We start from the raw sequence: 26,326 nt of genomic DNA on the forward strand, positions 1-26,326 counted from the left end.
AAATAAATTGCTCTAGTGGCTTTATGCAAGCTCCAAGTTTTCTGCCAGAGCTGCCCCCCAATTACATCACAGCCCTCTCTCAAAACAGGCTGTGTATTTCTTTAGAATAATAGAATCATTAAGGTTGGAAAAGACCTCTAAGATCAAGTCTAACCTTCAACTGAACACCACCTTGTCAGCTAAACTATGGCACTAAGTGCACGTCCAGTAATTTCTTGAACACTTGCAGGGATGAAGACTCCACCACCTCCCTGGGCAATCCATTCAAATGTTTAATCACCCTTTCTGTGAAGAAATTCTTCCTGATGTCCAACCTGAACCTCCTCTGGCACAGCTTGAGGCTATTTCCTCTTGTCCTGACCCTTGTTCCCTGGGAGCAGAGCCTGACCACCACCTGGCTGCACTCTCCTGTCAGGGAGTTGTAGAGAGTGAGAAGGTCTGCCCTGAGCCTCCTTTTCTCCAGGCTAAATATCCCCAACTCCCTCAGCAGGTCCTCATAGGACTTACTCTCTAGACCCTTCCCCAGCTCTGTTGCCCTTCTCTGGAAACACTCCACCAGCTCAATATCTTTCTTGTAGTGAGAGGCCAAAAAAATTCAACACAGGATTCGAGGTGTGCTCTCACCAGTGCCCAGTACAGGAGAATGATCACTGCCCTGGTCCTGCTGGGCACACTATTGCTGATACAGGCCAGAATGCCATTGGCCTTCTTGGCCACCTGGGCACACACTGGCACATGTTCAGTGTGGTAATCACATATCCTCTGAACAGAGAGAGACATAGCTGTCCCAGGATTTTCCTGGGAAGCTGTGAGAAACCTAAAAAAAAGAATTAAAACAATTATTATCTCTCTTTCTGTAACCGTTGTTTATAGATATGGTTCTCCAGAGTGTGCTATTCATAGTTCACCAATAGTGTGAGAGGTTTTTACTTTGAGACCAATCAAGTCTCACCTTAGCGAGTCACATTATAAAAGGACACGCTACTTTCATTAAATGGGCCTTCTGATTCACCTTATGAAGACTGGAGTCTTTCATTCCGTCCGTGACTCAACAGCGTCAGTTCAGCTGGCTGTTGACCAGCACCCCTAGGTCCTTTTCTGCTGGGCCACTTTCCAGCCACTCTGCCCCAGCCTGTAGCACTGCCGGGAGTTGGTGTGACCAAGTGCAGGACCCAGCACTTGGCCTTGTTGAATCTCTTTCATACACTGACTGTAAACAGCAAATTATCACCCACAGAATCAAATGAAACACCAACTCCTGTCCAAGTCTGTTTTATAAGACAGTCATACAGGGCCCTAAAATAGTCATCTACTGTTCTGCTTGAAGCATCCCTCTTCCCAAATAACATTTTCCCTCCTGAGACTCCCTGCTTTCTGAATTAATCCAGTCTCCTCCATCCTCAAAAGGATTTCTTAGGCATTCTCGGCTCTCTGACAGCTTTGGATCTCCCTTTGACTATCTGGAGGGTGCTACAGGCTTTCAGGAACACCAAGTCCAAGAGCTGCAGCTGTCTGCTATTTATAGTAACCTGCACAAGAATCCATGAGCTCTGGCCTTTTAAATTTCCCATTTTCTTGAGGAAGAGACTGCAGCTATTTTCTCATGTTTGCATGTTTTTGGAGATCCCTTACAGATTGGGAAAGATGACTATTCTGCTGCCATGAGACCCCACCTGGAGTACCATATCCAGTTCTGGGGCCCCCAGTACAAGAAAGACCTGTTAGAAGAGGTCTAGAGGAGGGCCATGAAAATGATCAGAAGACTGGAGCACCTCTCCTTTGAAGAAGGGCTCAGAGAGTTGGGGCTGTTAAGCCTGAAGGAGAGAAGGCTCCAGGAATACCTTATTGTGGCCTTTCAGTACTTAAAGGGAGCTTATAAGAAAGACACAGAAACATTTTTTTACCAGGATCTGTAGTGACAGGACAAGGGAGAATTGCTTTAAAGTGAAAGAGGGTAGATTTAGATTAGACATAAGGAAGATGTTTTTTCCAGTGAGGGTAGTGAGACACTGGCACAGGTTGCCCAGAGAAGTAGTTGCTGCCCCATCCCTGGAAGTGTTCAAGGCCAGGTTGGACGGGGCTTGGAGAAACCTGGTCTAGTGAAAGGTGCCCCTCTTCATGACAGAGGCATTGGAACTACATGATCTTTAAGGTCCCTTTCAACCCAAACCATGCTGTGATTCTAAGATGTAGAAGGTTTGGTCTGAAGAGAGCAAAACCAGAGAGGCACACAGGGAGGGTTACAGTTTAGGCTATCACACTTACAAACATGGTTGGCCCGTATTGGAATGCACTTGGAACACCGGGCACACCAGCATAATAAGGTAACCCAGTGAAGCTGTACCCCGGGGGCAGGGTTGGATTGAGGAATGGCTGCTGAGTTGTATGGTGAGTCTGAGTCTGGTTCTGCTGTGACTGAGCGAGCGTGGTAGCAGGAGCAGGGGAGGCAGAATCCCCACAGCCAAATTTTGTTACGTCACCTGCGAAAGAACAAACTCATCAGAAAAGCTATCAAAGCTACACCAGAAGTCGAGAATTCAAAGGATTCAAAATCTCTGAATACAAGTAGACAACTACAGAAGAGAACACATCCTACATTTGAAAGCCTGCAGTTGTTCATGGGAAGCCCTCTCCCATTCTCTGTTCCTGATGACTATAGGGACATTGCCTATTAGTGGCAGAGAACTCCATGCCATGGCTAATCCATTGTTAAAATGGAGATACCAATACTTACCTATCTCACACAATCTGAGCAGATTCATTATATCAGATCATTGCAATAAAACATGCTAAAAGCAAAACTATGGTAAACAGCCAAAGAGCAGATAGTTGTTGGGTTAAAGTGTGACTCTCCTAGAGGTTAAACTGATTAGCTAAGCTTCATGGGCTGAAAGCAAGTCAGGATTTACAGGAAGTGATAGGCATATTTTTGTCAGTCTGTTTATTTGCCAAGCATGAGTAGAGTTAATGTCTGGTTCCTCACACCACCAAAGTTCTGGAAACAATAGCTGAAGGCCAGGAAAGCAAGACTTGCATCGTGGCCCACCTTTTTTAAGAAGTAGGAAGGGAAATTCGGTTACTACCCCAAAAGCAGACTCCCAAGATAAATGATTATGCAGCAGAAAAACTCCTGAACACTTGCATTTTCTGGTGGCCTACAGAGCACTATGCTCACATGTTTTTAGGGAGGTGACATATATCATTCATATCTATCTCATTCCCAACTAATATTCCTTTATATTGGTTACCAAAAAGTATGACAACACTTAATATCATTGTTACAGGAATTATAACACCTATAGCTACAGTTTTAAGCTGTAATCAGATTGTAGTGAAAGAAAACCACTGGCTGAAAATCCTGGATAGCATTAGAGTCATCTTTGCACAACAATAACTGAAGAGTAAGAGCAGGAATGAACAAGGGCTTCTTAGACCAGATGCTTTTGGGAATGAAGTCCATTAGATTTGGAGAGGGTGAGAGACAGCCTGCTAGAGGCAGCTCCTGCTGAGAACATACAAGTACTAAAATAGCAGTAACAAAGGAAAGCAAGCCAGTCAAATTTCAAGAAGAATTATTAAGCTATGAAATAGTTTTCAAGCACCTATGTGCACTTGGGAAGGACACTAGATGACACTACCGTTTAAATTTGTAACAATTTTGCATTTATTCTCAAAGGGCATCCAACTTACTCCCAAGAACCGCTGAGTCACATATGAATTACTGACCAAAACCATGAAGAAAAAAAAAAAAATCCACATTAGTGTTTAGAGAGAGATGCTTGCTTCTGTTTTGCTAGTTTGGACTGATGGGTTTAACTGCCTACAGAAGGGGAAAATAACTGCTTTTTCAGCAACAGCAGGATGACCAGCACATCTCACTCACCATCCTCATGTTTAAATAATACTCACCTGAGAAGGGGTTGTTAGCAAGGCTTCCATCTCTGCCTGTCAAGGTTGCAGGAGCAGGAAATGTAATTCCGTAGTAATCCTTAGAAAAAGACATCATCATTTATTGATAGCTGAAATGCTGAAATCATAACAGAGCTGGACAACTCTTATGAACCCTTATATTTTTTATAATATAACCCTTATATTTCTTATAAGCATAAGAAATTTTTAAAAGAACTAAAGGAAGTTTGGGCAGAAACTGACCTTATGTACAGCATAGCTGAAGGTTTACCTGTATCCTCAACTTCAAAATAAACCTATTTTACAGACTTTTTTAATATCATAGACAAATACTTAATCTCTTAATGGTAAATTAAAGGCAACGACTAAATGCTTACCCCTCCCAACCCGCAGCTCTGAGCTGTCATATTCCAGCGAGACTATGTCTGGAAGAGCAACAGACCATCAGAGACCAAAGACCTAGGTTGAAGCCAGGACCATAATCACAATGTGGATGTAGTCTAAAGGTTTTAACACGTTCTGTTTTCTAAAAGTAAAAAACAGCAGCTAGGAAAACAGCACAATTATTTTAAAAACTTGAAAAAGAGTTATGTGAAAAACACCAATCACTTGGTTTTAAAATTTTAAAAGTTTAATAGTAATAAAATGGTTATAATAATAGTAATATAATTAGAGTAATGAAAATTTGGACAATTAGGATTAGGACAATATGAGGCAATAAAAACAAAGAGTTACGGACAGTCCGGGTACCTCTTTTTGGGCAAAATAAACCTGAAATAGGACACCCGTTAACAGAGAATTAACCCTTAAAAACAACAGGCCGTTGCATATTCATACATCTCATACATGATGCATAAATTCCATTCAAACAAAGGAATCTGTCTGGTCAGTGTCAACTTCTTCCTCTTAATCCTGAAGGCATCCTCAGAGCTGAGCGAGGCGGGAAGAAGTTAGTTTCTTCTGATAAGGGAGCAATAAATTCTTTTTCTCTGAAAGATTTAGGTGTCCTATGGCTGCTATCTGGTGCAAGTACCTCATTCCTTTCTTTAAAAAAATATCCCACATACATAGTTTCTATTTTAACATTATGTTATATCTTAAAACTATATTTAACACACTACTTTAAAAAAATTAATACAGCATCACTTTCTAACGTAACACATTTAATATTCATTTTAATATTTGCAAAAAGCCAATCATAAAATACGCATTTTTCACAAGTTACCACCTGATGACTGGAAAATTTACTTTAAACTATGTTACAAGAGAACTCAGATCAGTAGTCTCTAAAGTGAGGTGCACAAGACAATCCACTGGGGTTCATGAAGAAATTGGTTTTGGTATAATTAATAAATACAATTTAAAAAAATAAAATAGAGCATGAAAATAAAAATTTGTTCTCATCCATTTTTTTTATTTTCATCCTTTTTTATTTTCATGTATGTTTTATGACATACATATTAGTACAATAGTATACATATATAATTTATAAATAAAAATATATTGGGAGTGCTCACAATTTTTTTTGCTGATGAGGTGGTGCAATCAAAAAAGGTGGAGACCACTGCCCTAGATCATTCTTCTACAGGAAGGTAAGAAAATTCTCACCCTAGAAAGCTCTCACTTAGACAGGACATGCCAGCAAAATCAAAGCAATATTTTGTCGTCAGTTTGGGACAAAAAATGAAAAATTTGCCCTTTCCTTTCTGGGTGAACTCCACATATGAGGCTGGTACTCTACTAAGTAATTTTCCTCCTAATTCTCATGGTTTTCTCCCCACCGCCTCCAATCCATCAGGAGTGTCTTGCATTACAATGTAAGGTATGTATTCTTTCACCACCTATATCACCTTCTGATGAGCTGTTAATAGCTGCTTGTTTGCAACAGCTGCCCAATGCACACAGCCTAAAGGGGGAGGCCATCCCTGCTAATGGGACATCAAGGACTCACCAGCATGACTCATAGAATTACATCATACCATTGTGAAATTCCCAGCCCTGGGGGAGGAACCAAACATTCCTACCTGTATGTAATCTGGGACTTGGGACAGCATGATACAACCAGTGGCCCTCCAGAGAAGGACCAGACCTTTCTACAGCATCACTGCTTTGACAAGGCCACATCCATCACTCTAATGGGACTGCTACCACCACCCTGACAAAACAGGGTGTCAGGTTACATTCTGACTTTCTTGGTTTAAGCCAATGTTCCTGTGGTATTGCCATTTTTGTAGTTGTCCTATTAAATTGTAGTTCTGATTTGGAATCTCTTGCAACATATTTGCATGGAGTTAATTCTTCCTGCTGGCTTGCCTTCAAACCAACACAAAGAGTTAATGCTTTGACCATTTACGTTCCAGTTTTCACAGTCTTCAACATTGGAAATGCATCCTCCTCCTTCATACCCCTCTCTGCAAATTCCCCAGCACCTTCTGCCTTGTTGCATTTCTGCCCATCCTTCCCATCTCCTAAACCCAGTCCTCCATCACTGAACATGAAACCATCTGGCAAGGATTTAGTATTGCAGGTGTTTTCTGTAATTTGAAACTGTGTTATATTTCATCCTCCTTTCCTTCCCAGTTAATTCCATCTCAGCACCTCCAGCATGAATCACTTAGCAAAACAACCAAATTCATATTAAAAATCTTTGCAGGTTACTCAAAAGCAGCACTCCCATCTCCTTCTAAGGAACATCATAACACAAAAAGCAGATTTGGAAAAGAGATCTGAACAGGATTCATTGGACATGAACTGGAACTGACACAGTAGCATTTTTTTCCTATATAAATCAGAAAAAATAAAACCAAATCCACATGAGAACAGGATCTAAGGATTGCAATTATTACCACTGCCTCTCAGGTATAGGATGTACTGGTTTTGGCTGGGGTAGAATTAATTTTCTTCCCAGTGGCTGGAATGGGGCTATGCCTTGGATTTGTGCTGAACACAGGGTTGATAATATGGTGTGGTCTTTGTGAGGGTCCCCAGGACGAGGGAAGAGATGAGAATCTGACCCCATGTTCTCAGAAGGCTGATATGTTATGTTATATGTTATGTTATGTTATGTTATATTATATTTTAAGAATGCTATACTAAAACTATACTAAAGAAAAAGGATACATCAGATGGCTAAACAAGAATGATAATGAAAGCTCCTGACTGACTCCTCAGAGTCCGACACAGCTGATGGTGATTGGTCATTAAGTTAAAACAATTCACATGTTTAGCTAAACAATCTCCAGACCACATTCCAGAGCAGCAAAACATGGAGAAGCTGAGGCTTCTCATCTTCCCAGAAGAAGAAATCCTGGTGAAGGGATTTTTCAGAAAATATCACGGTGACAATATAGAGGTGTTTTTCTTATTGCTGAGCTTACACAGAGTCAAGACCTTTTCTGCTCCTGGTACGGCCATGCTGGGGAGAAGGCTGGGGGTGTGTGGGAGGTTGGGAGGAGACACAGCTGGGACAGGTGACCCCAACTGACTGAAGAGATATTTCAGACCATGAGACATCATGCTCAGCATATAAAGCTTGAGGAAGAAGGGGGGGGAGGGGGGAACACATTTGGAATGATGGAGTTTGTCTCCCCAAGTCCCCATTTACATGTGATGGAGCCCTGCTTTCTTGAAGGTGGCTGAACACCTGCCTGCCCATGGAAAGCAGTGAATTACTTCCTTGTTTTGCTTTGTTTATGTGTGCAGCTTTTGCTTTTCCTATTAAACTATCTGTATCTCAACCCACAAGTTTTCAAGGTTTTACTCTTCTGATTCTCACCCTGATCCCTCTGGTGGGGGAGTGAGTGAGTGGCGGCTTGGGGCTTGGTGCCTGGCTGGCATTAAACCACGACAGGAAAACCACATCAGCACTGAATATCCCTATCCCACACACCTGTGCATGCACACATTCAAAACAAAAAACATTAGAAAATACGAGTGCAAACCAGTTATGTTTACATTTCATTCCCACCCATAGGAAAACATCAGAAGAGATACTCTGCTCATCAAACAACATGGGTATTTCCTGACCTACAGAAGGCATGCAGGAGAAGGTGCCTAAAGTCAAAACTGACATATCAGGAATAGACTCAATGCAAGACAGAAAAGGACTGAAAATCAATGTGTTCTGATGTAATAGAAGTAAGTTCCACCAAGCAGCTCTCTAGGTAGCATGCACACCAGCTAAGGCATTTAAAAGATCTCTACTACACAGGCAGCCTGCAACAGACTAACGGAAAAGATAGCATATCCCAATGTAATATACACCAAAATTAAACAAAACTCCCAAAACACAACACAGTGAGAATTTACAGCATAAACATAGGCATTAAGAAATTGAATTAAATTTTAAAAGACATACACGTACTCCTCCCCCAACTCACTGCATCAGCAGCCACCAGTACCTCTCACTACTGAAAGCTTCCCAGGAAGCAGTGATGACTTGCACTTGGGACTCAGCCCACTTTCACTTTCAAGGTGTAAACAGACCAGCATGTCAAAGACAACTATTTCTACCAGTTCCTGCCTCCCATACATCTAATGTTGCCTAATTTCCACAACAAATTCAAAACACAATAAAATACAGCAAAATCTAGAAACCACAACCATTGCATGAATAGTTGATGGAAAAACCTTCACAACATTTATGCATTTATTAATAAATATCAACACACTGAGGAGAAACTGGGGGGAAATTACATATGACCCCAAAAACATTCTTCAAGATATTTGCAGAGAGAGAGGAAACATTCTTCCATCAGCAAGGTTGTAGATGTTATAGGGAAAGGTGGGGGGTGTGAAAAATGTGTATTTTATTATTAATTTTTCACAAATATAAAAATTAATATTATATGTGTTATGGTAGAAAGTTAAGCTGTATTAATTTTCTTAAGTAGTGTGTTAAATATAGTTTTAGGTTATAACATAATGTTAAAATAGAAACAATGCTATGTAAGATACTTTTTAACTAGCTCAAGAAAGAGATGAGATAATCAAGAAATTCTTTGCACAGATAACAGCAACAAGACACTAAAATCCCAAAGAGAAAGAATTATTGCCTCCTTATGTGAAGAACTAGTCTCCTTGCAGACTCCATGGAGTCTGACCATGATTTACAAGATGAAGGAAGGGAAATTGACAATAACCAGAGAAATCCCTAGTTTGAAAGGAATGTATTCATCTATGCATCATGTATGAGGTATATGAATATGCAACAGGCTATTGCTTTTAAGGGTTAATCCTTTGTTAGCGAGCAATGCTTTTTTTAAGAAAGCATCAGAACATTCGTATTCTTTGCTTTTATTGTCCTTTATTGTCCTAACTCTGATATTCCAAATTCTTATTGCTCTAATTTGTATTACTATTTTTATAACCATTTTATTACTAATAAACTTTTAAAATTTTTAAAACAAGTGATTGGCATATTTCACAGGGGGGAAAAAAAAAGACCAACAAACTAAAAATGTTTGTCAATAAGAAATAAAAGAAAGTGTACATTAACTCATATATACAAATAATAAGAGTATGACATAAGAAAAATGGATGTTGGTTGACAAACATGAAAATAAAACCAAGCAAGACCACTCACAAAAGAGACAAAAAGGAAACCCTAAATTGCATCCCCAGTACAGCTACCCCAAAAGCTTCTGCCACCATGCTTTCATCACCCACTGAACCATAACAGCACAGTGTAGAAAACTGCCAGGCTTGCTGCCTCAAATTGTGGAGAATTGATGAGACTAGTTGAGCAAGAACTCAGTCACCTTCCCCCAGGACAGCTCCCAGCCCACCACAGCCCTGCCACCACCAGCATGTGCCATTTGCCTTCAACATCCTCCTCCACATAAACCACCCACAGCAAGCTGTCGCCACTGCCCCCCACATCCTCCAGCACCTCTTGTACATCCTCAGCAGTCCCAGCACTCCCCAACACTGGGATACCCAGGCATGGCAGGACCTTCTCAACAACCTCCAGCATTACATCCACCACCTGGAGCAATGCATGCCAGACAATGTCATGCTCTTTGAAGGCCAAGGGCCTCACAACCTGCCATTCAGTATCAACAAATACTTCAGGCTCATCCAGGACTTCATCTGCACCTGCCTCTGGGACCATGTCCAACTCAAAGCTTGCGTCTGCTTTGAACATGTGGACACACTCATGTGGCAGATGAAGGTTCAACCAGCTCCTGTCCCTCACCAAGCACACCTGCATCAAATGCCCATCTCGAGCCAACATCAGCAGCCACAGATTGAGTGGAGGCAACAGCAGCAAGGGCTGGGATTGCTCAGCACTGCTCATACATTTTCCAGTCAGGTGCCTCTGCCAACAGGGAAACAGGCATGACCACGGTGAGGCTGGGGCCAGGCTGAGACACAGTCCATGCACTGGAGAAAATTGCTGTGCTCTAAGGAGAAGAAGGCCATCATACATATGCATGAAGAGCAAAGACAGGATCTCCACAGGCAAGCAGGGATAAGCCTCCCTCCTGCAGCCCATCCCACTGATGCCTCCTGCCCTGTTTGAAGGCTCTGGACAGCAGACCACTCTCAGGGACCCACCATATCCCTCCAAGTCCACAGACATCTCCCACTGATGCTGGACCCTCAAACACACACTCGCCCAAACAACATGCTGCCTGCCCTACACACTCCTCCTCTTCCACCACTACCCCTCTCCCTTCCAAACTGTCTCCCACTGCCAAGATATGAAAGCCATCTCCACCACCCCATCACAATCATTCAGCAACACTACAGCACTGCTTGTGGTCTAGCAGGGTGGCATGGACAAAGTGCACCTGAAAGAGGCAAGGTAGGGGCCCACCAAGGCCTGGGAAGATTTGGACAAGGAACAGCATCTCAGTGCTACCAAACCCACCCAAGAAACACCAAAAAGCAAAAAAAAAGCATAGGACATGCATTACTCATTGTTCTCCTATAACAACAAGTGGCCCAGGATGCTCCTGCCTGTGGTCACAACCCAGTGGTCAGGGGGACCTGCCTAACTACGTAGAGTACATTGGCCTAGGCCTTCCTCACCCCAACACATCATTAGCAAACCAAAAGATATGCCTCCCCAAACACTACCACCCAACATGGCTCAAACCAACCAGTACAGAAAGGCCAGAACAGCATTCCACATGAAGGAAACTGCTCACTCACTACCAGCATCAGCTGCTCCTTCACCCTCTGTGGCGGTTTCAATTCGAAACCAGGTAGAAACACTAATTTCGTGTAGTGGTTTTGGTTCACCAATTTTTTGTTTCCTGGCCAATGCACCAAATAATGTGGTGGGTTGAGTGCTGGCCAAATGCCAATGCACCCACTAGAAATACTCATTTTCTGCTGCAAGATAAGAATTAACAGGAGAGCAAAGCAGGTTTAAACTTTAAAGGGTATAAAGAAAACTTTATTAACAGAACTAAATGAAGAATAAGAATCAGAATAAACCTTTAAAACACTTTTTCTGCCCCCCAAATCCTCTTTCCTTTCCCACTGACAATGTACAGAGACAAAACCTGGTATTTTCAGTCAAGTTACCACCTCTAAAATAGTCTTTCTTCAGTTCACTTAGAGAGAGGAGTCTCTCTTGCCATGCCATGGAGACTTCTCCACAAGAAACAGTTCACTTGAGGTTTTTAATTTTCACGAATAGCAACCGCCCAGGAATCTGCATTTGCGAAGTCCCTCCCATCTTTCACAGCCTTCTCACAGCTGTGTTCCTGGGCCATGTCAACTTATGGGGGTGCCATTTTCAGGATGAGCTATTGTAGCATAAAAACAACAGTTCTCTTCATCCGTCTCTGGGAAAAAAAAGTTTTCTTCCATTCCTGGGGAAAGGTTTCTCATCTCATCTCTCTCATTTCTTTCTGTTCAAACTTCTCATTTGATCACAGCTACTGGAACATCTACTTATTTCAACACTGGTGCCTCTGTTCATGGCTGTGGTTAGAACGCTACATCCCCCAATGCATTTAATGAGTTACAGGGAAAAAGAGTCTGATGAATCAATTATATTCCTCTCCATAGCCTTACAAGAGGATTTCAGCCCAAAACTAAGGCATCTCCTCATTCTTCTCCCATCTGGAATTTGACTTCTTCTTTATTGAGCTCAGTGTCTCATGTTGTCTTCTACGTGTCTTCACTCTTTCACTTGAGAAAGGATCAATGTTTTGCAAGTTTCATCTGTGCAGTGAAAGAGTTAATTTCTTGCCCAGACCTGCAGGTGGTCATTTGATCTCTGCAGGGCTGGGGCCAGAGCTGTTTACTAGGAAAATTTCTTCAGCAGCTGCACTGGGGGAGAGGGGGGAGGGGAACGGCTAAGATCTCAGCAGCCAGGCTAGGACTCAGCTGCAGCACACCGGGGCTCTGCGGCCTCCCCTCCCCCCGCCCAGCCACCACGCCGGGAGGGGGAGAGGGAACTTCTTTCTCTAGAAGTGGGAAGAAAGAGAATTTTTTCCTGGGCTTGACTGTCTTTAAAATGTGAATCTCACAGAGGCAGATCTAGCTTTATTAATGGTTTAACAGGTTGCCAATTCTCAGAGCTAGCAAGCTATTAGTTTTGCTAGGCACAGAGGAAGCTCTTAGCAGCTTATCTCCCCCTTCACTCTCTGAACCAGCCTTAAAGGTGCAGAACTTAATATCCAGCACAAACAGAACAGACGACTGGGGATACAAGCATCATAAAGTCACCCCAGGACATTCCACTCCATATCCCCATATCGTCAGCTTACTACCAAAACTAATACATATTCTAACTTTACAAACACATACATTATACACACACATATATATATATATATATATATATATATCTACAGTATACAGCTATATACAGACAATGGCAGTGTAATCGTTTGAGCTTGGCGCAATGCCAGCGCCTCTATGAGAATACTTCTTTGGTATCTACTGTGAGATGTGATCTGAGACAGAGCAGAGCAGGCTCTAACTTAAGATTGAGAGAAAAAAAACTTTATTAACTTAAAACTACAAGGAAAAACACACAGAACACAGGATGAAAACTTTCTAAATTTCTTCTTCCTCCCCCCCACTAAATTTTTTAATTCTGTTACTACTCTTTAAATCATTGCTCTCAGTCTATCACCACTCTTTAGATAATCAATTCTCAATTTTTCGAGAAGAGAGGAGTCTTTCTTGCACTACAGACTTCTCCAGGAAACAGTTGAAACTTCTCGTGTTTCCGTGTCACGTGTGGCACTGCTCGGAGAACATTTTGCTATCGTGACTTCTTCTTTTTATGTCTAGTGCTCTCACTACTGCACATGGACCAGAGTTGCTTCTAGGGTTTTTTTCTTTAAGGATGCTTTGTCCAGTTCTAAAAAAGAGCACAGTCCCTCTCCTTTTGGGACACCTGTCCCCCCCAGATTTCACCCCCTGGGGCTGAGGGGTCTCTTGAACAGAGATCATCTTCTTCTTCTTTTTCTTCAAAGACGGAGGGCACTACCACTACTTTCTTCACTCATCGTCTTTGTTCACACACTTTCAGATCACCGCATTCTCCTGGCTCTGAGCCGTTGCCTCCCCCTAGAATGCAGTCTCTGTGTCACAGGAACTCAAGGGTTCTATCATGGCTATCCAAGAAAAGTCTAGCCAAAGGCCACTCTATCATCTCCACTTACTTAGGATTCTTCTCAACTTCTCTCAATTTCATCAACTTCAGGAGGAATTAGCATTTGCAAGGTTTCCATCATCCCAAGAAGGGTTAAAAGTCTTAGGCTCTGCCAGTTTGGTTCATGAACTCCCATGGCTGGCTGCCTTGCCAGGAAACCCCCCCTTTTCTTTCACGCCAGCCGCGCTATCACAGGCACAAGCTGCTCACTCTCTCTCTCCCGCTGGGGGGGGAATGGGGGATGGCTGCCCGAAGCCCTCACAATGTAGTGCTTCTCCACCCTTCGGCCCAGGCCTGGCCTACCTCCCTCCGGCTGCATGGCTCCCCTCGGCCCCCCCTCCCAGCTGGGAGCTGGGCAGGGGAGGGTCCGCTCTCTTTCAAACCGGAACCTAAAAAGGAAATTCTCCTTGGAGTTCACAGTTTTTAACTCCCTGTGTTCTCAGAGGCGTATCCATGCCTTCAGTGGACAAACCAGGTGCCAATATTAAAATCTGAACACCGATTGGCGTGACTACACCATCACAAAAAACTTCATTTCTTCTCAAACCACGACAGGCAGTGACATTCAGCAAACAGTGATATTTACTTATGGTTCTCACACAACAATCAGATCTCCCTGAGGTACACATTGTGTTCTTCCATCTCTCTGCATTATCCACCATGTGCAACCTGGTACCTGAGCAAAGACAACCCCATGAATGGGTTTATTTGTATTCAAGGCAGAATTGATCCAAACTGTCTTCTCTAACAAACGTCTGACATGCACCACTAGGACTTTGTCTCTGTCTACTATATGCAGGGGCTCAGATTGGGCAGGGCCTGCTCAGTTGGTGGAACCTCAGGTGTTAACTAAGCAGGAGGCCTTTGCTAGATGCTGCTCTCAGTTTTTGAAAGATCCCCCACCCAGTGCTTTCAAGATGGTTTTTAACAGTCCATTGTACCTCTCCATTTTGCCTGCAGCTGGTGCATGGTAGGGGATATGGTACACCCACTCAATGCCATGTTCCCTAGCCCAGGTGTTGATAAGGTTGTTCTTGCGATGAGTCCCATTGTCTGACTCAGTCCTCTCAGGGGTACCATGCCTCCAAAGGATTTGCTTTTCAAGGCCCAGGATGGTGTTACGTGCCATAGCATGAGACACAGGGTAGGTTTCCAGCCATCCCGTGGTGGCTTCTACCATTGTAAGGACATAGCGCTTACCTTGGTGTGTCTGGGGCAGTGTAATGTAATCAATCTGCCAAGCCTGTCCATACTTATATTTGGACCACTGCCCACCATACCATAGCGGTTTCACCTGCGTAGCTTGCTTGATCAAAGCACAGTCCCACCATCAGCCACAGCCTGATTCAGATTGCACTAGAAAAGGGTAAGGCTCCAGAACATCTGCAGTACATTGATGACATCATTGTGTGGGGGAACACAACAACAGAGTTTTTTGAGAAAGGAGAGAAAATCATTCAGATTCTCCTGAAAACCAGTTTCACCATCAAGAAAAGCAAAGTTAAGGGACCTGCTCGAGAGATCCAGTTCCTGGGAGTAAAGTGGCAAGATGGATGGTGTCAGATTCCCATCGATGTCATCAATAAGATCACAGCAATGTCTCCACCAACCAACAAGAAGGAGTCCAAGCCACCTCAGATGTAATAGGCACAGAAGCACAACTCTTCCTGGCATCCTGACTACTGGTGCTGGAGTGGATGTTCAAAGCAAAGGTTCCCTCTACCCACCATGCCACCAATGCCACATAGAGCAAGTGGATTGCTCTCATCACACAGCGTGCCTGTATTGGAAAACTGAATCACCTAGGGATTTTGGAGATAATTACAAATTGGCCGGAAGGTGAAAATTTTGGTCTCACTGATGAAGCATGGAGTTTGTTATCAGAGACTGCACTTGCTCCCTGCATCCTTCTCATAGACTGTGTTGTCTGCAGTGGACAGTGAGAGAGAGCTCTCTTTTGCTTTTAGTTAGTTTTTTACTAGCTGAGGCAGAGAAGTTCCCTGGACTGTGTTTTTTTCTTTTTCTTGTAACTGTTCAAACCTGGTCTGGACTGAAGAACCCAGAAAAACACCAGAAGCTCACACCTGTGGCCCCCCAGGGCCCGGACTCTGCATTCCAGCACTGGAGGGACTGATAAGAGACTAAGTGAGCCGAGCTACACTTCATGAAAGGGACTTTCTGAGTTTGCCATCTTTTCGGAGCAATGAGATGTTTTGTTATTTAATATTGTTCATTTTTTCATGCTGGTGAATGCTTTGCCTGTTAAATAAACAGTTTTTTCCACTTTACTCGAAGGAAATTTTTTCCTGAACCAGTTGGGGGAGGGGTCGCTTGAATTTGCTTTCTGGAGGGTTCCCATTTGGAGGTTTTCTCCCAAATTTGCCCTAAGCCAAGACACCTTCCAACCACCAACTTAAAAATATCTGCCCCAGAAACTGTGCCCTTCACACTGTTCGCTCTGGTTTCAGCTGGGATAGAGTTCAGTTTTTCTTAGTAGCTAGTACAGTGCTGCTTTAGATTCAGTATGAGAAAATTATTGATAATACACTTGTTTTTGTTGTTGCTAAGTGATGCTTACCCTGAGTCAAGGACTTCTTTGCATCTCATGCTCTGCCAGGGCAGAGGTACACAACAGTCGGTGAGGGAGCATGTCCAGGACAGCTAATCTGGACTGGCCAAAGGGATATTCCATACCATAGAATGTCATGTCCAGTATACAGAATCATGGAATGGTTTGGGTTGGAAGGGACTTTAAAGATCATCTAGTTCTTACCCCCACCCCCTTGTGCCATGGGCAGGGACACCTTCCACTAGACCAGGCTGCTCAGAGCCCTGTCCAGCCTGGCCTTGAACATTTCCAGGGATGGGGCAGCCACAACTTCTCTTGGCAATCTGTTTCAGTTCCTCACCACCCTCACAGGGAATAATTTCTTCCTATTATCCAATTTAAATGTACCTTCTTTCAGTTTAAAGCCATTACCCCTTTTCCTGTCACTCCATGTCTTTGTAAACAGACCCTCTCCAGCTCTTTTTTAGGCCCCCTTAAAGTACTGAAAGGCTGATACAAGGTATCCCTGGAGCCTTCTCTTCCTAGGGTGAACAGCCCAAACTGTCTCAGCCTGTGTTCATAGGAGAAATGCTCCAGCCCTCTGATTATCTTCAAGGCCTCCTCTGGACTCACTCCATCAGGTCCACATCCTTCCTATGCTGTGGGCTCCAGAGCTGATTACAGTACTCCAGGTGGGGTCTCACAAGAGCAGAGTAGACAGGAAGAATCACCTCCCTTGACCTGCTGATCATGCTTCTTCTCATGCAGCCCAGGGTACACTTGGCCTTCTGGGCTGCCAGCGCAAATTGCCGAGACATGTTAAGTTTCTCATCCACCAACACGTTAAAGTCCTTCTCCCCAGGGCTACACTCAATCCATTCTTTGCCCAGCCTATCCTTGTGCTTGGAATTTCCTTGACTCAGGTGCAGGATCTTGCACTTGGCCTTGTTGAACTGAGGTTTGCACAGACCCACCTCTAAAGTCTGTCAAGGTCCTTCTGGATGGGATCCGTTCCCTGCAGCATGACAACTGCACTACACAGCATGGTGTCATCAACAACCTTGCTGAGGGTGCACTCAATCCCACCGTCCATGTAACCAACAAAGATGTTAAACAGCACTGAACCCAATACCAACCTCTGAGAAACACTACTCGTCACTGATCTTCACTTGGACATTGTTGTATTGCACTAAATAGTTTATTTAGTTGTTGTTGCACTGGTGGCGGGTTTTCCCCCTCCCTCATCACATGGTTTCCCCCTCACACACCCCCCGTTACACACACCTGGTTTGTCCCACAGGTACTTCGTCCCTCCCCAGTGGCATCCCATTGGCTCTGGTTCTCTCTCCCCCGCCCCTCACCCCCTAGGGTATAAAACCTCCTGGGTGAGAGCTCCAAGCCCTCTTTTGTACCTGGGTGACCCATCACCTGTGTCCTGCCCCAAGCCAATAAACAGGATACTTGCACCCACGTGGAGAAGAGCGCCTCTCATCTTTTACCTTTGTCTATGCGGATCCGTGTGGGCTAGAGTCTTAAGCTAGCCGGATTGGACTCATATAAGGCCCAGGAAAAACACGGGATACCGCAGGACATTGAGCCCTTGACTTCAAGTCTTTGAGTGCAACCATCCAGCCAAGTCCTTCTTTTATTGCCAATTGTAGCGGGTTGACCTTAGCTGGATGCCAGGTACCCACCAAAGCCTCTATCTCACTCCCCTCCAAAGCTGGACAGGGGAGAGAAAATATAGCAAAGGTTTTATGAGTTGAGATAAGGACCAGGAGAGATCACAACTCAAATACCATCATGGGCAAAAGAGACTTGAATTAGAGATATTATTATCCCACGGGGTCACGGTCTCCTCTCAGGCATCCACCTGCTCCAGTGTGGGTATTCTGCAGGCTGCAGGTGCATCTCTACATCCCCATGGATCTCCATGGGCTTCAGGGACACAGCTGCTTCATCATGGTCTTCACCACAGGCTGCAGGGGAATCTCAGCTCTAGCACCTTGGCCACCTCCTCCCCCTCCTAGTCCAGTGACCTTGATTTCTGCAGAGTTGTTCCTCTAACATGTTCTCATCCCGCTCTTCTCTGGCTGCAATTACAGCTGCACAGTAACTTTTTCTTTTTAAATATGTTCTCACAGATGTGTTACCACCATTTCTGATTGGCCCAGCCTTGACCAGCAGCACATCTGTCTTTGGAGCTGCCAAGGAATGGCTCTGCTGAACATGGAGAAAGCTTCTGGCTTCTTCTCAAAGAAGTCACTCCAGCAGCTCCCCCACTACCAAAGATTGGCCATACAAACTCAATACAATGACATACCTATAGAAGCTTTTGTTTTTATTACCCTTGATGTTCTTGGACAGATTTACTTCTGCGAGTACTTTAGATTTCCTAACCTGATTCCTGGCTGCTCAGTCTCTCTGTATTCCTCCTAGGCTACATGTCCCTACTTCCACCCTCTGAAGGTTTCTGTTTTGCGTTTAAGTTTGTCCAGCAGCTCCTTCTTCATCCAAGCAGGCTTCCTGGAATTTTTGCTTGATTCCCTCTTCATTAGGATGCATTGCTCCTAAGCTTAGAGGAGGCAATCCTTGAACATCAACCAGTTCTCTTGGCTTCCCTTCCAGGGCTTTATCCCATAAGACTTTACCAAGCAGATCCCCAAAGAGATCAAAGTTTGCTCTCCTGAAGTCCAGGGCAGTGAGCTTGCTGCTGCTCTAAGGTTCTCGAACTCCACCATTTCATGGTGTTATAGATGAGTAATGTAATAGTTGACTCTCACAATTAAGAGATAGATATGCAGATATTAAAATGTATAGTGATGATATTGCAATCTTCCTCCCATAGTCCTCTTTCCCCTCTCCCATTGTAATAGCCTTAGTAGTCAGGACATTTGGAGAGGGCCAGCTTATTACCAAGAGGTGCAGCATAACAACACCTGACCTCCAATCAAGATGTAAGAAAGTAATCTCCACCAATGGATGGCAGAGGAGTTGACTGACAAAACTTTGGGAGGGGCTAAGGGTAAAAAAGGCAGAGCATCCATTTTGCAGATGAGCATGTGGCTGATAGTCACAGAGACTCCCAGAGCTTCAATTTTTCCTTATGAAAAATTGAAACTCTGGGAGTCTCTGTGACTATCAGGGTCTTAGGGCAATGTTATGATGCTTGTACCCCAAGTTGTCTGTTCTGTTTATGCTGGATATTATGTTCTGTACCTTCAAGACTGGCTCTGAAGTGCAAAGTTTTGTTTTGTTTTGTTATTAGCCTGCTTACTCCCCCACAGTCAGCGGGACACAGAGGCGGGGCAGTACATTGGGCTGCTTTTGCTTTTTTTTGTGCTTGCTTTCGCTTTGCTCTTGCTCCTGCTTTGCTCTTGCTTTTGCTTCTGCTTGTTAGCTAGTTTAGCTAGGCAGTCCAAATTTTCCCTGGACTGGTTTTCTTTCCCTTTTCTTGGAACCACTCGAACCTGCTCCAGACTGGGACCTGGAAAACACTGAGAGTTTGTACTTTATGGCCTGCAGCAGCCATTCCCAGCACCAGAGGGACTGATAACAGAGCGACCACTCCCAGGAGAGACTTTCTGAATTTGTCATCTTTTTTCAGAGCGGTGAAAGAGTTTTGTCATCCGGTATTGTTCATTTTGTGTGCCGGGGAGTGCTCTGCCTGTTAATGAAACAGGTTCTTTCCACTTCTCTTTGAGGGATCCTTCCCGAATCAGTTGGGAGGAGGGGCCATGTGGGTTTGTTTTCTGGAGGAGCCCCCTTTGGAGGTTTTCTCCCAAATTTGCCCTATACCAGGACACTTATTTAGTATTTTTGTTGTATTTTTGTTAAGGTTTAATAAAACTTTGAAATTTTAAGAAGTCGTTTCTCACAATCATCACTGCAGCCCAGGCTGCCCTTGAGCTTCACATTCCCCACCAGCCCCTTGTTGTTGGTGAGAACAAGGTCCAACATAGCACCTCTCCTTATTGGCTCCTCTATCACTTGGAGAAGGAAGTTGTCGTCAACATATTCCTGTAAACTCTTGGACTGCTTGTGCCCTGCTGTGGTGCTGTCCTTCCAGCAGATGTCTGGATGAAGTCCCCACCCGATGATGACCAGGGCTTGTGAATGTGAGGCTGCTCCTATCTGTCTATAGAGGGCCTCATCAGTTTGGTCTTCCTGGTCAGGCAGCCTGTAGCAGACCCCCAACTATACTGTCACCAGCCCCTGCCCTGAACAAGTGTAGAATCAAAAAAAACTAGTAAAATATTTGGAAAACGTCTGTCACTGTTGAGGGTTAGGATTTTTCCTTTTTTTTTTCTTTCTTTTAGGGAATTTTGTCCCATTTGTAACCTAGGAGATGATAACGACTGTTACTTAAGAAACAAAAGAAGTGGCTAAAGTGGGGGGAAGAGTGCAGCTGTCTACTTTCTTATTTGGGGGGATTTTCTCTTGGGGAGGGCAGAGATACCTCCAGATTTTGGCTGGAGGGTGAGGGGCTGGGCTCAGCTTCTCTCTCTCTTTCTTGCTCTCAGCATCAGAGTGGAGAGAGGTGGGGTTTAGTGCCAGACGGTTGCTGCCCAGAGGACTGGATGCCACTACGGCACCTTTGTCCTCCCACTGCTTCTCCTACCAATGGGAAGGATTCCACTGATTGATGAATGGAAAAAGATATTTGCTTTTACAAATAAACTTTAGTGTTGCTGATAAATTAAATTGGACATTGAAAGATGAAAGAAACAATGGGGAATAAAACCCCCTAAATTCCATAAGAATTAAAAATTAAAAGGGAGGGTTATACATTAGAGGTAAATCTTTGGTATCAGGCGTATCGGGAAGTCTGTACCTCTCAAGTACCTCAGCCAATGGGGAAAGAGAGAATGGAAATGTGGCCAGGAAATTTGGATAAAAAGGAGGCTGCATCCTCCAAAAATTTGAGACACCCCAGGGGAATGCCCCATGGCCTCTCCCTTTATTCGAATAAAGACAAAGGACTCCTCTGTCTCCTTTTTGGTCATAAACCTCTGATGTTTGTGGATCAATTTTCCTAACAAGTTTTATTAAATGATGGTTGAACTGGGACCTTATTAACACTTGACCTTACTGGAAAAGGACCCTCACCATCTACTTGGGTGCCCCAGGGAAAAACCTGGGACCCCGAGCCCCTCCAAGGGAGCCTCTCCTGGATGCCTTCAGGAGCCCAGCTGTCAGTGCCCAGCTCTGCTGTCTTCTGCCACAACTTAGGGTTTCTCTCGACACTTTAACCCGATACCCTGTGTCTGCCCAACCCCCTGTGGTTCCTGCTACAGCTGCAGAGTTTCTGCTTCATTTTGTTTGCCACCCTCAGGGCCTGCTCACCTCTGCCATTCTAGCCTGCCGCTCTGAGGCTCCTGCTAAAGCCCATCTCGCCACCTGGAGGGGCACCAGGACCAACTGCCCCTGTGGGTTTGTAAAGGAAGCCCCTTTTCTATCTCTTCTGCTGGCTCACCTGCCATTACAGCATGGAGAGAGGAGGCTGAGCTCAAGCCACAATGCCCTCTGCAGCTGCGGGGGAATCATTGCACCTTGCCCTGCCCTGCTGGGAGCCAACAGCACCCCTGCCGACTATGACCATCACTGCACGAAAGGGGAAAGTGCTTAATGGCTGAAAGAAGGCTGTTACTGGGTTTCTGGTTCTGTTGGTTGTTGCTGCCATTGTTGTTTGTTTGCCTTTTTATACATACACTAGTAAAGAACTATTATTCCTTTTCCTATATCTTTTCCTGAAAGCCCCTGTGATATTCACATGCCCTCTGAACAGAGAAAAGCTGTGAGACAAGCAGAGAAGAAGGAAAACACAATTCTTATCTTGCTTGCTGTGCCTGTGTTGTGCTAAAGTAGAATGCAATATGGAGATTGCTTACCCAAAGTGAGGATGTTTTGTTCCCTTGGCCTATCAGGGCCAAGAAGTGTGTGTGCGTGGGACTGTCATGGGACAGTCACGAGAGAATCAAAGATGAGTGCAGTTCTGTGCAGTTGTGAGCAAGAGTGAGTGCATGGCAGATGCAGTTTGGATACAATGTACATAGTATAGTATAATAAAGTAATTCATTAGCCTTCTGATGATGGAGTCAGATGCATCATTCTCTCTCCCTCACCAATGTCAGAGTCGTCTTTGATTTATAATAAGCCCGATAATTTCAAAGTTATAATAATTTGGAGGGAAGGAGGTAATATTTTCCATTCCAAAGAGGTTCCCACCTTCCTTGACAGACACCTGTCTTTCAAACCAGGACAGTCACCCTGGCAATTCCAGAGAGAAACAAATCACTGCAATATGCTGGGGCCTGGCCCAGGCCTACTGAGCCCAGCTCAACACCACTCAGTACTCTCAGGGGTACAAGAAGGTCTCTGGATCTGACAACAAGACAACAGGCCCTGCAACTACTCCAACCCCTGTGACAGGCCTTGCAGATGAACCAGAGAACCAACATGTGCCGGTATCAGTTGCCCCTAAACAGAAGAAATGTACACAGAGGTCAGCTCATAAAAGAGCTTAGTAATGGAGGACAAGGAGGGAGGGCGAAGAGGGTGAAGCAGCAGGATTGTCACAAGTGCCATTCACAGGAACAGGAGGAAGAGGAAGAACAAATGGTAGCCACCATTCAATCTCTATCCTTAAATGAGCTGCAGGAGACATGAGAAGATTTCACCTGTCATCCAGGTGAGTGTATTATTACTGCCTAGCTGTTCTGATGCTGAGATAACAGAGCTAGCAGTTTGGAAATAGAGGGTAAGGAAATCAAGCATCTGGGATCATTTGTGAAGGAAGCAGGCATTGACAAAGCAATGGGAAAAATAAGCCCTCAGTCTCTGGAGGCAAGTCCTGTCAAGTGTGATGGAAAGGTATCCCTAGAACGAAGATATTCCATGTCACCCAAGACTAGACTGCAATTGAGAAAGGTATCTTACACCTGAGGGAATTAGCCATGTGAGAGATGATTCATTATGACCTAGACAATTCATAATTACATAAAGATCCAGACAAAGTCCAATGACTACAACCCATTAAGTGGAAATGTGTACAGAGCATGCCAACCCTTTAACAACATTAATCTGGAAAGACAATCCACCACTAACAGTGGATGAAGTGGTTCACCATCTCCAGGAATATGAAGACAGTATTTCTTCCTCCCTCATCTCAGCTGTGAAGAAACTGTCCCATAAAGCAACCCAGGAGTTCCAGCAATTAAGAGGGATATCACATAATGGATAAGGTTGGAAGGGACTACCAGTGGTGTCATCTGGTCCAGCATCCCTGCTCAAGCAGGATCATCCCAAAGCACATGGCAAGGGATTGTGTCCAGATGGTTCTTGAATATCTCTAGTGAGGGAGACTTCACAACCTCTCAGGGCAATCTGTTCCTGAGCACAGTCACACACACAGTAAAGAACTTCCTCATATTCAGGTGGAACTTCCTGTGCATCAGTTTCTGCCTGTTGCCTCTTGTCCTATTGCTTGGCACCACCAAGAAGAGCTTGGCTCCATCTTCTCAAAACCTCCTTTCACATACTTATATACATTAATGAGGTCCCCTCTCAGTTGTCTCTTCTCAAGGCTGAACAGGCCCAACTCCCTCAGCTTTTCTTCATAAGAGATTCTCCAGTCCCTTAATCATCTTTGTAGCCTTTTGCTGGACTCAGTCCAGGAGCTCCATGTCTCTCTTGTACTGAGGAGCCCAGAACTGGACACAGAACTCAAAATGTGTCTCACCAGGGCTGAGAAGAGGGGCAGGATCATCTCCCTTGACCTGCTGGCAAAGCTCTTCCTAATGTACCCCAGGATCCCATTGACCTTGGCCACTGTGGAAATGCATCCGGCTGGGATGAATAGTGGTTTAGCCTCAGTAGCATATACAGAAAGCATCAACCTGAGACCATGGGAAGCAGGGTACTGAAAGGGAGATATCTAGTCTGGTCATGGCGAGAAGAGCGTGGTCATGGAAATTAGTATGTTGATGGTATGTTAATGGAACTATTCTATATTAAGTCATGATTCTGGTTCTTGTTCTCAGTTGGTTCGGAACATGTCACATATAAGGTTATGTTCTGAGTTCATGTTTGTGATTGGACCCTTACCCTCAGAATATCCCTATATCTTGTTACGTTCGCCACACTCCCCCAGTCTTTGGATCTTGCCCCTCAGACTGTGTGGTTTCTGCGTTTGTTATTTTGCTATTAAAGTGGATTTTTTTTGGCAAATTCATTGTACCCGTTCCTCTATTTATGCCACTCTCCCCCCAGCTGGACCAGACTTGGGATTGCAGCAAGCCGGACTGCAATAGGCCACAAGGGCACACTGATGGCTCATGGATGCCTAGGTCCTTCTCCGCAGTACTGCTTTCCAGCAGGTCGGCCCCCACCCTGTGCTGGTGCACAGGGTTATTCTTCCCCAGGTGCACGACCCTGCACTTGCCTTTGTTGAGTTTCAGATGGTTCCTCTCTGTCCATCTCTCCAACCTGTCAAGGTTCTTCTGAAGGGCAGCCCAACACTCTGGGGTATCAGCCACTCCTCCCAGCTTTGTGTTGCCAGCAAACTTGTTGAGGAGGCAGCTGCCCCTTCAGCCAAGTCATTGATTAATAAGTTAAACAATACTGGACCCAGTATTGAACCCTGGGGGACACCATCAGTGACAGGCCTCCAACTAGACCCTGTGCCACTGATCACGACCCTCTGGGATCTGCCATTCAGCCAGTTCTCAACCCACCTTACTGTCCATGCATCCAGTCCACACTTCCAGAGCTTGCCTATGAAGATGTTGTGAGAAACAGTGTCAAAAGCCTTGCTGAAGTCCAGGTAGACAAAATCCATGGAGCTCCCCTCATCCATCATGGTAGTTGTTTCATTGTAGAAGGCAATCAGGCTAGTCAAGAATGACTTCCCTTTAGTAAATCCATGTTGACTGCTCCAGGTCACCACCTTGTCTTCCATATGTGTAGAGATGGCCTCCAGATTGAGGGCTCCATCACCTTTCCAGGGATTGAGGTGAGGCTGACTGGCCTGGGTCCTTCTTCTTGCTCTTTTTGAAGATCGGGGTGACATTTGCTTTCTTCCAGTCCTCAGGCACCTCTCCTGATCTCCACAGCCTTTCAAAGATGATTGTGAGTAGCTTTGCTATGGTGTCTGCCAGCTCTCTCAGCACTCCTGGATGCATCCCATCCGGGCCTGTGGATTTGTGGATGTTAAGTTTGTCTAGGTATTTTCTGACCCAATCCTCCTTGACCAAATGTGTAGCAGGCACAGGGCCTGCAAGGCCTCCATGGTGGTCAGTAGCCTAAGATAGGAAATGCCTAGACATGAAGACTGGACCACTGAGAAGGGGAGTGATAGAGCGGCTTAATAGACACCTAGCACACAGCCAAGATCAAACCACTACATTCAGGAACTGAGAGCAGGTGTCCTTTCATTCTTGAGAGAGTATTCAGAAGGTACATGTGGAAGAAGTTTTACAGCCACTTCTGTGAGCCAGAGAGAAGTTTGATAAGAGGATCCATGTTTACCCCTGAAAGAATTTCCTACCAAGGTCGTTGACATAGAAACCAAGAAAGAAAGAAGGATAAATAAGAGAAACATGCAACTGTCTATTTCAATAAGCACTTTGTTTTTCTTTCCTGACCAATGAGTAAAGTGTAAACTTAAGAGTTTTGTAATAATGTATAATAAGCATGCATGCTATAATAAAAACAGGTTTGAAGCCTTTTGAAAATTGAGTGTTGCTTTGTATTGTCTCTGTCTCAACTACCACAGGTACACATCATGGGATACCCTGTGCTTTTACTTGTGGGACCATGGAGAAGGCATGAGGAAATGGGATGGAAAACCTACTTTGACTCTAGAGGCACAGATGCAGGAATTGCAGGGAAAAACAATCACAACCCAATCCTGGGTTCATCCAGGAAAGTTGCTGCTCCAGTGGGCAGATTCCCAGGTAGAATGGAAGGGCTGATTTCACTACTGATTCAATGGAACCTAGTTTTAATCCATTTCTACAAGAACTAAATTGAGAATCCTGTAATCAGTATTAGAGAGGCCCTGCCTCCAGCCAGGTGGAAGAGAGGGACAACTGGGTTTACTGGACTGTGCGGATCCAATGGCCTGGAACGTTAGACCCACAAGAGTATAAGCCTCTAGTAGATACCAGTGCACAGTGTACCCTAATATCTTCAAGCTATGTCAAGTTGAATATGATTCAACAGTGTGCCCTGGCAGTCAAGAG

At 44.5% G+C, this 26,326-nt stretch overlaps 1 protein-coding gene across 17 annotated transcripts in view; it reads right to left on the reverse strand.

Annotated features, from left to right (window-relative positions):
* LOC103824732 (ubiquitin-associated protein 2-like) overlaps positions 1-26,326 on the reverse strand; it is a 195,825-nt gene that overhangs the window by 5,178 nt on the left and 164,321 nt on the right. For all 17 annotated transcript variants that reach the window (XM_050986329.1, XM_050986328.1, XM_050986332.1 and 14 more), the window contains 2 exons: positions 3,910-3,988; positions 2,266-2,480 (listed from right to left, as the gene is read on the reverse strand). In XM_050986329.1, coding sequence (XP_050842286.1) covers positions 2,266-2,480; positions 3,910-3,988 — 294 coding nt within the window. The remainder of the gene's footprint in view (positions 1-2,265; positions 2,481-3,909; positions 3,989-26,326) is intronic.

The sequence above is a fragment of the Serinus canaria genome, chromosome W (assembly GCF_022539315.1).
Source record: "Serinus canaria isolate serCan28SL12 chromosome W, serCan2020, whole genome shotgun sequence".
NCBI lineage: Eukaryota > Metazoa > Chordata > Aves > Passeriformes > Fringillidae > Serinus > Serinus canaria.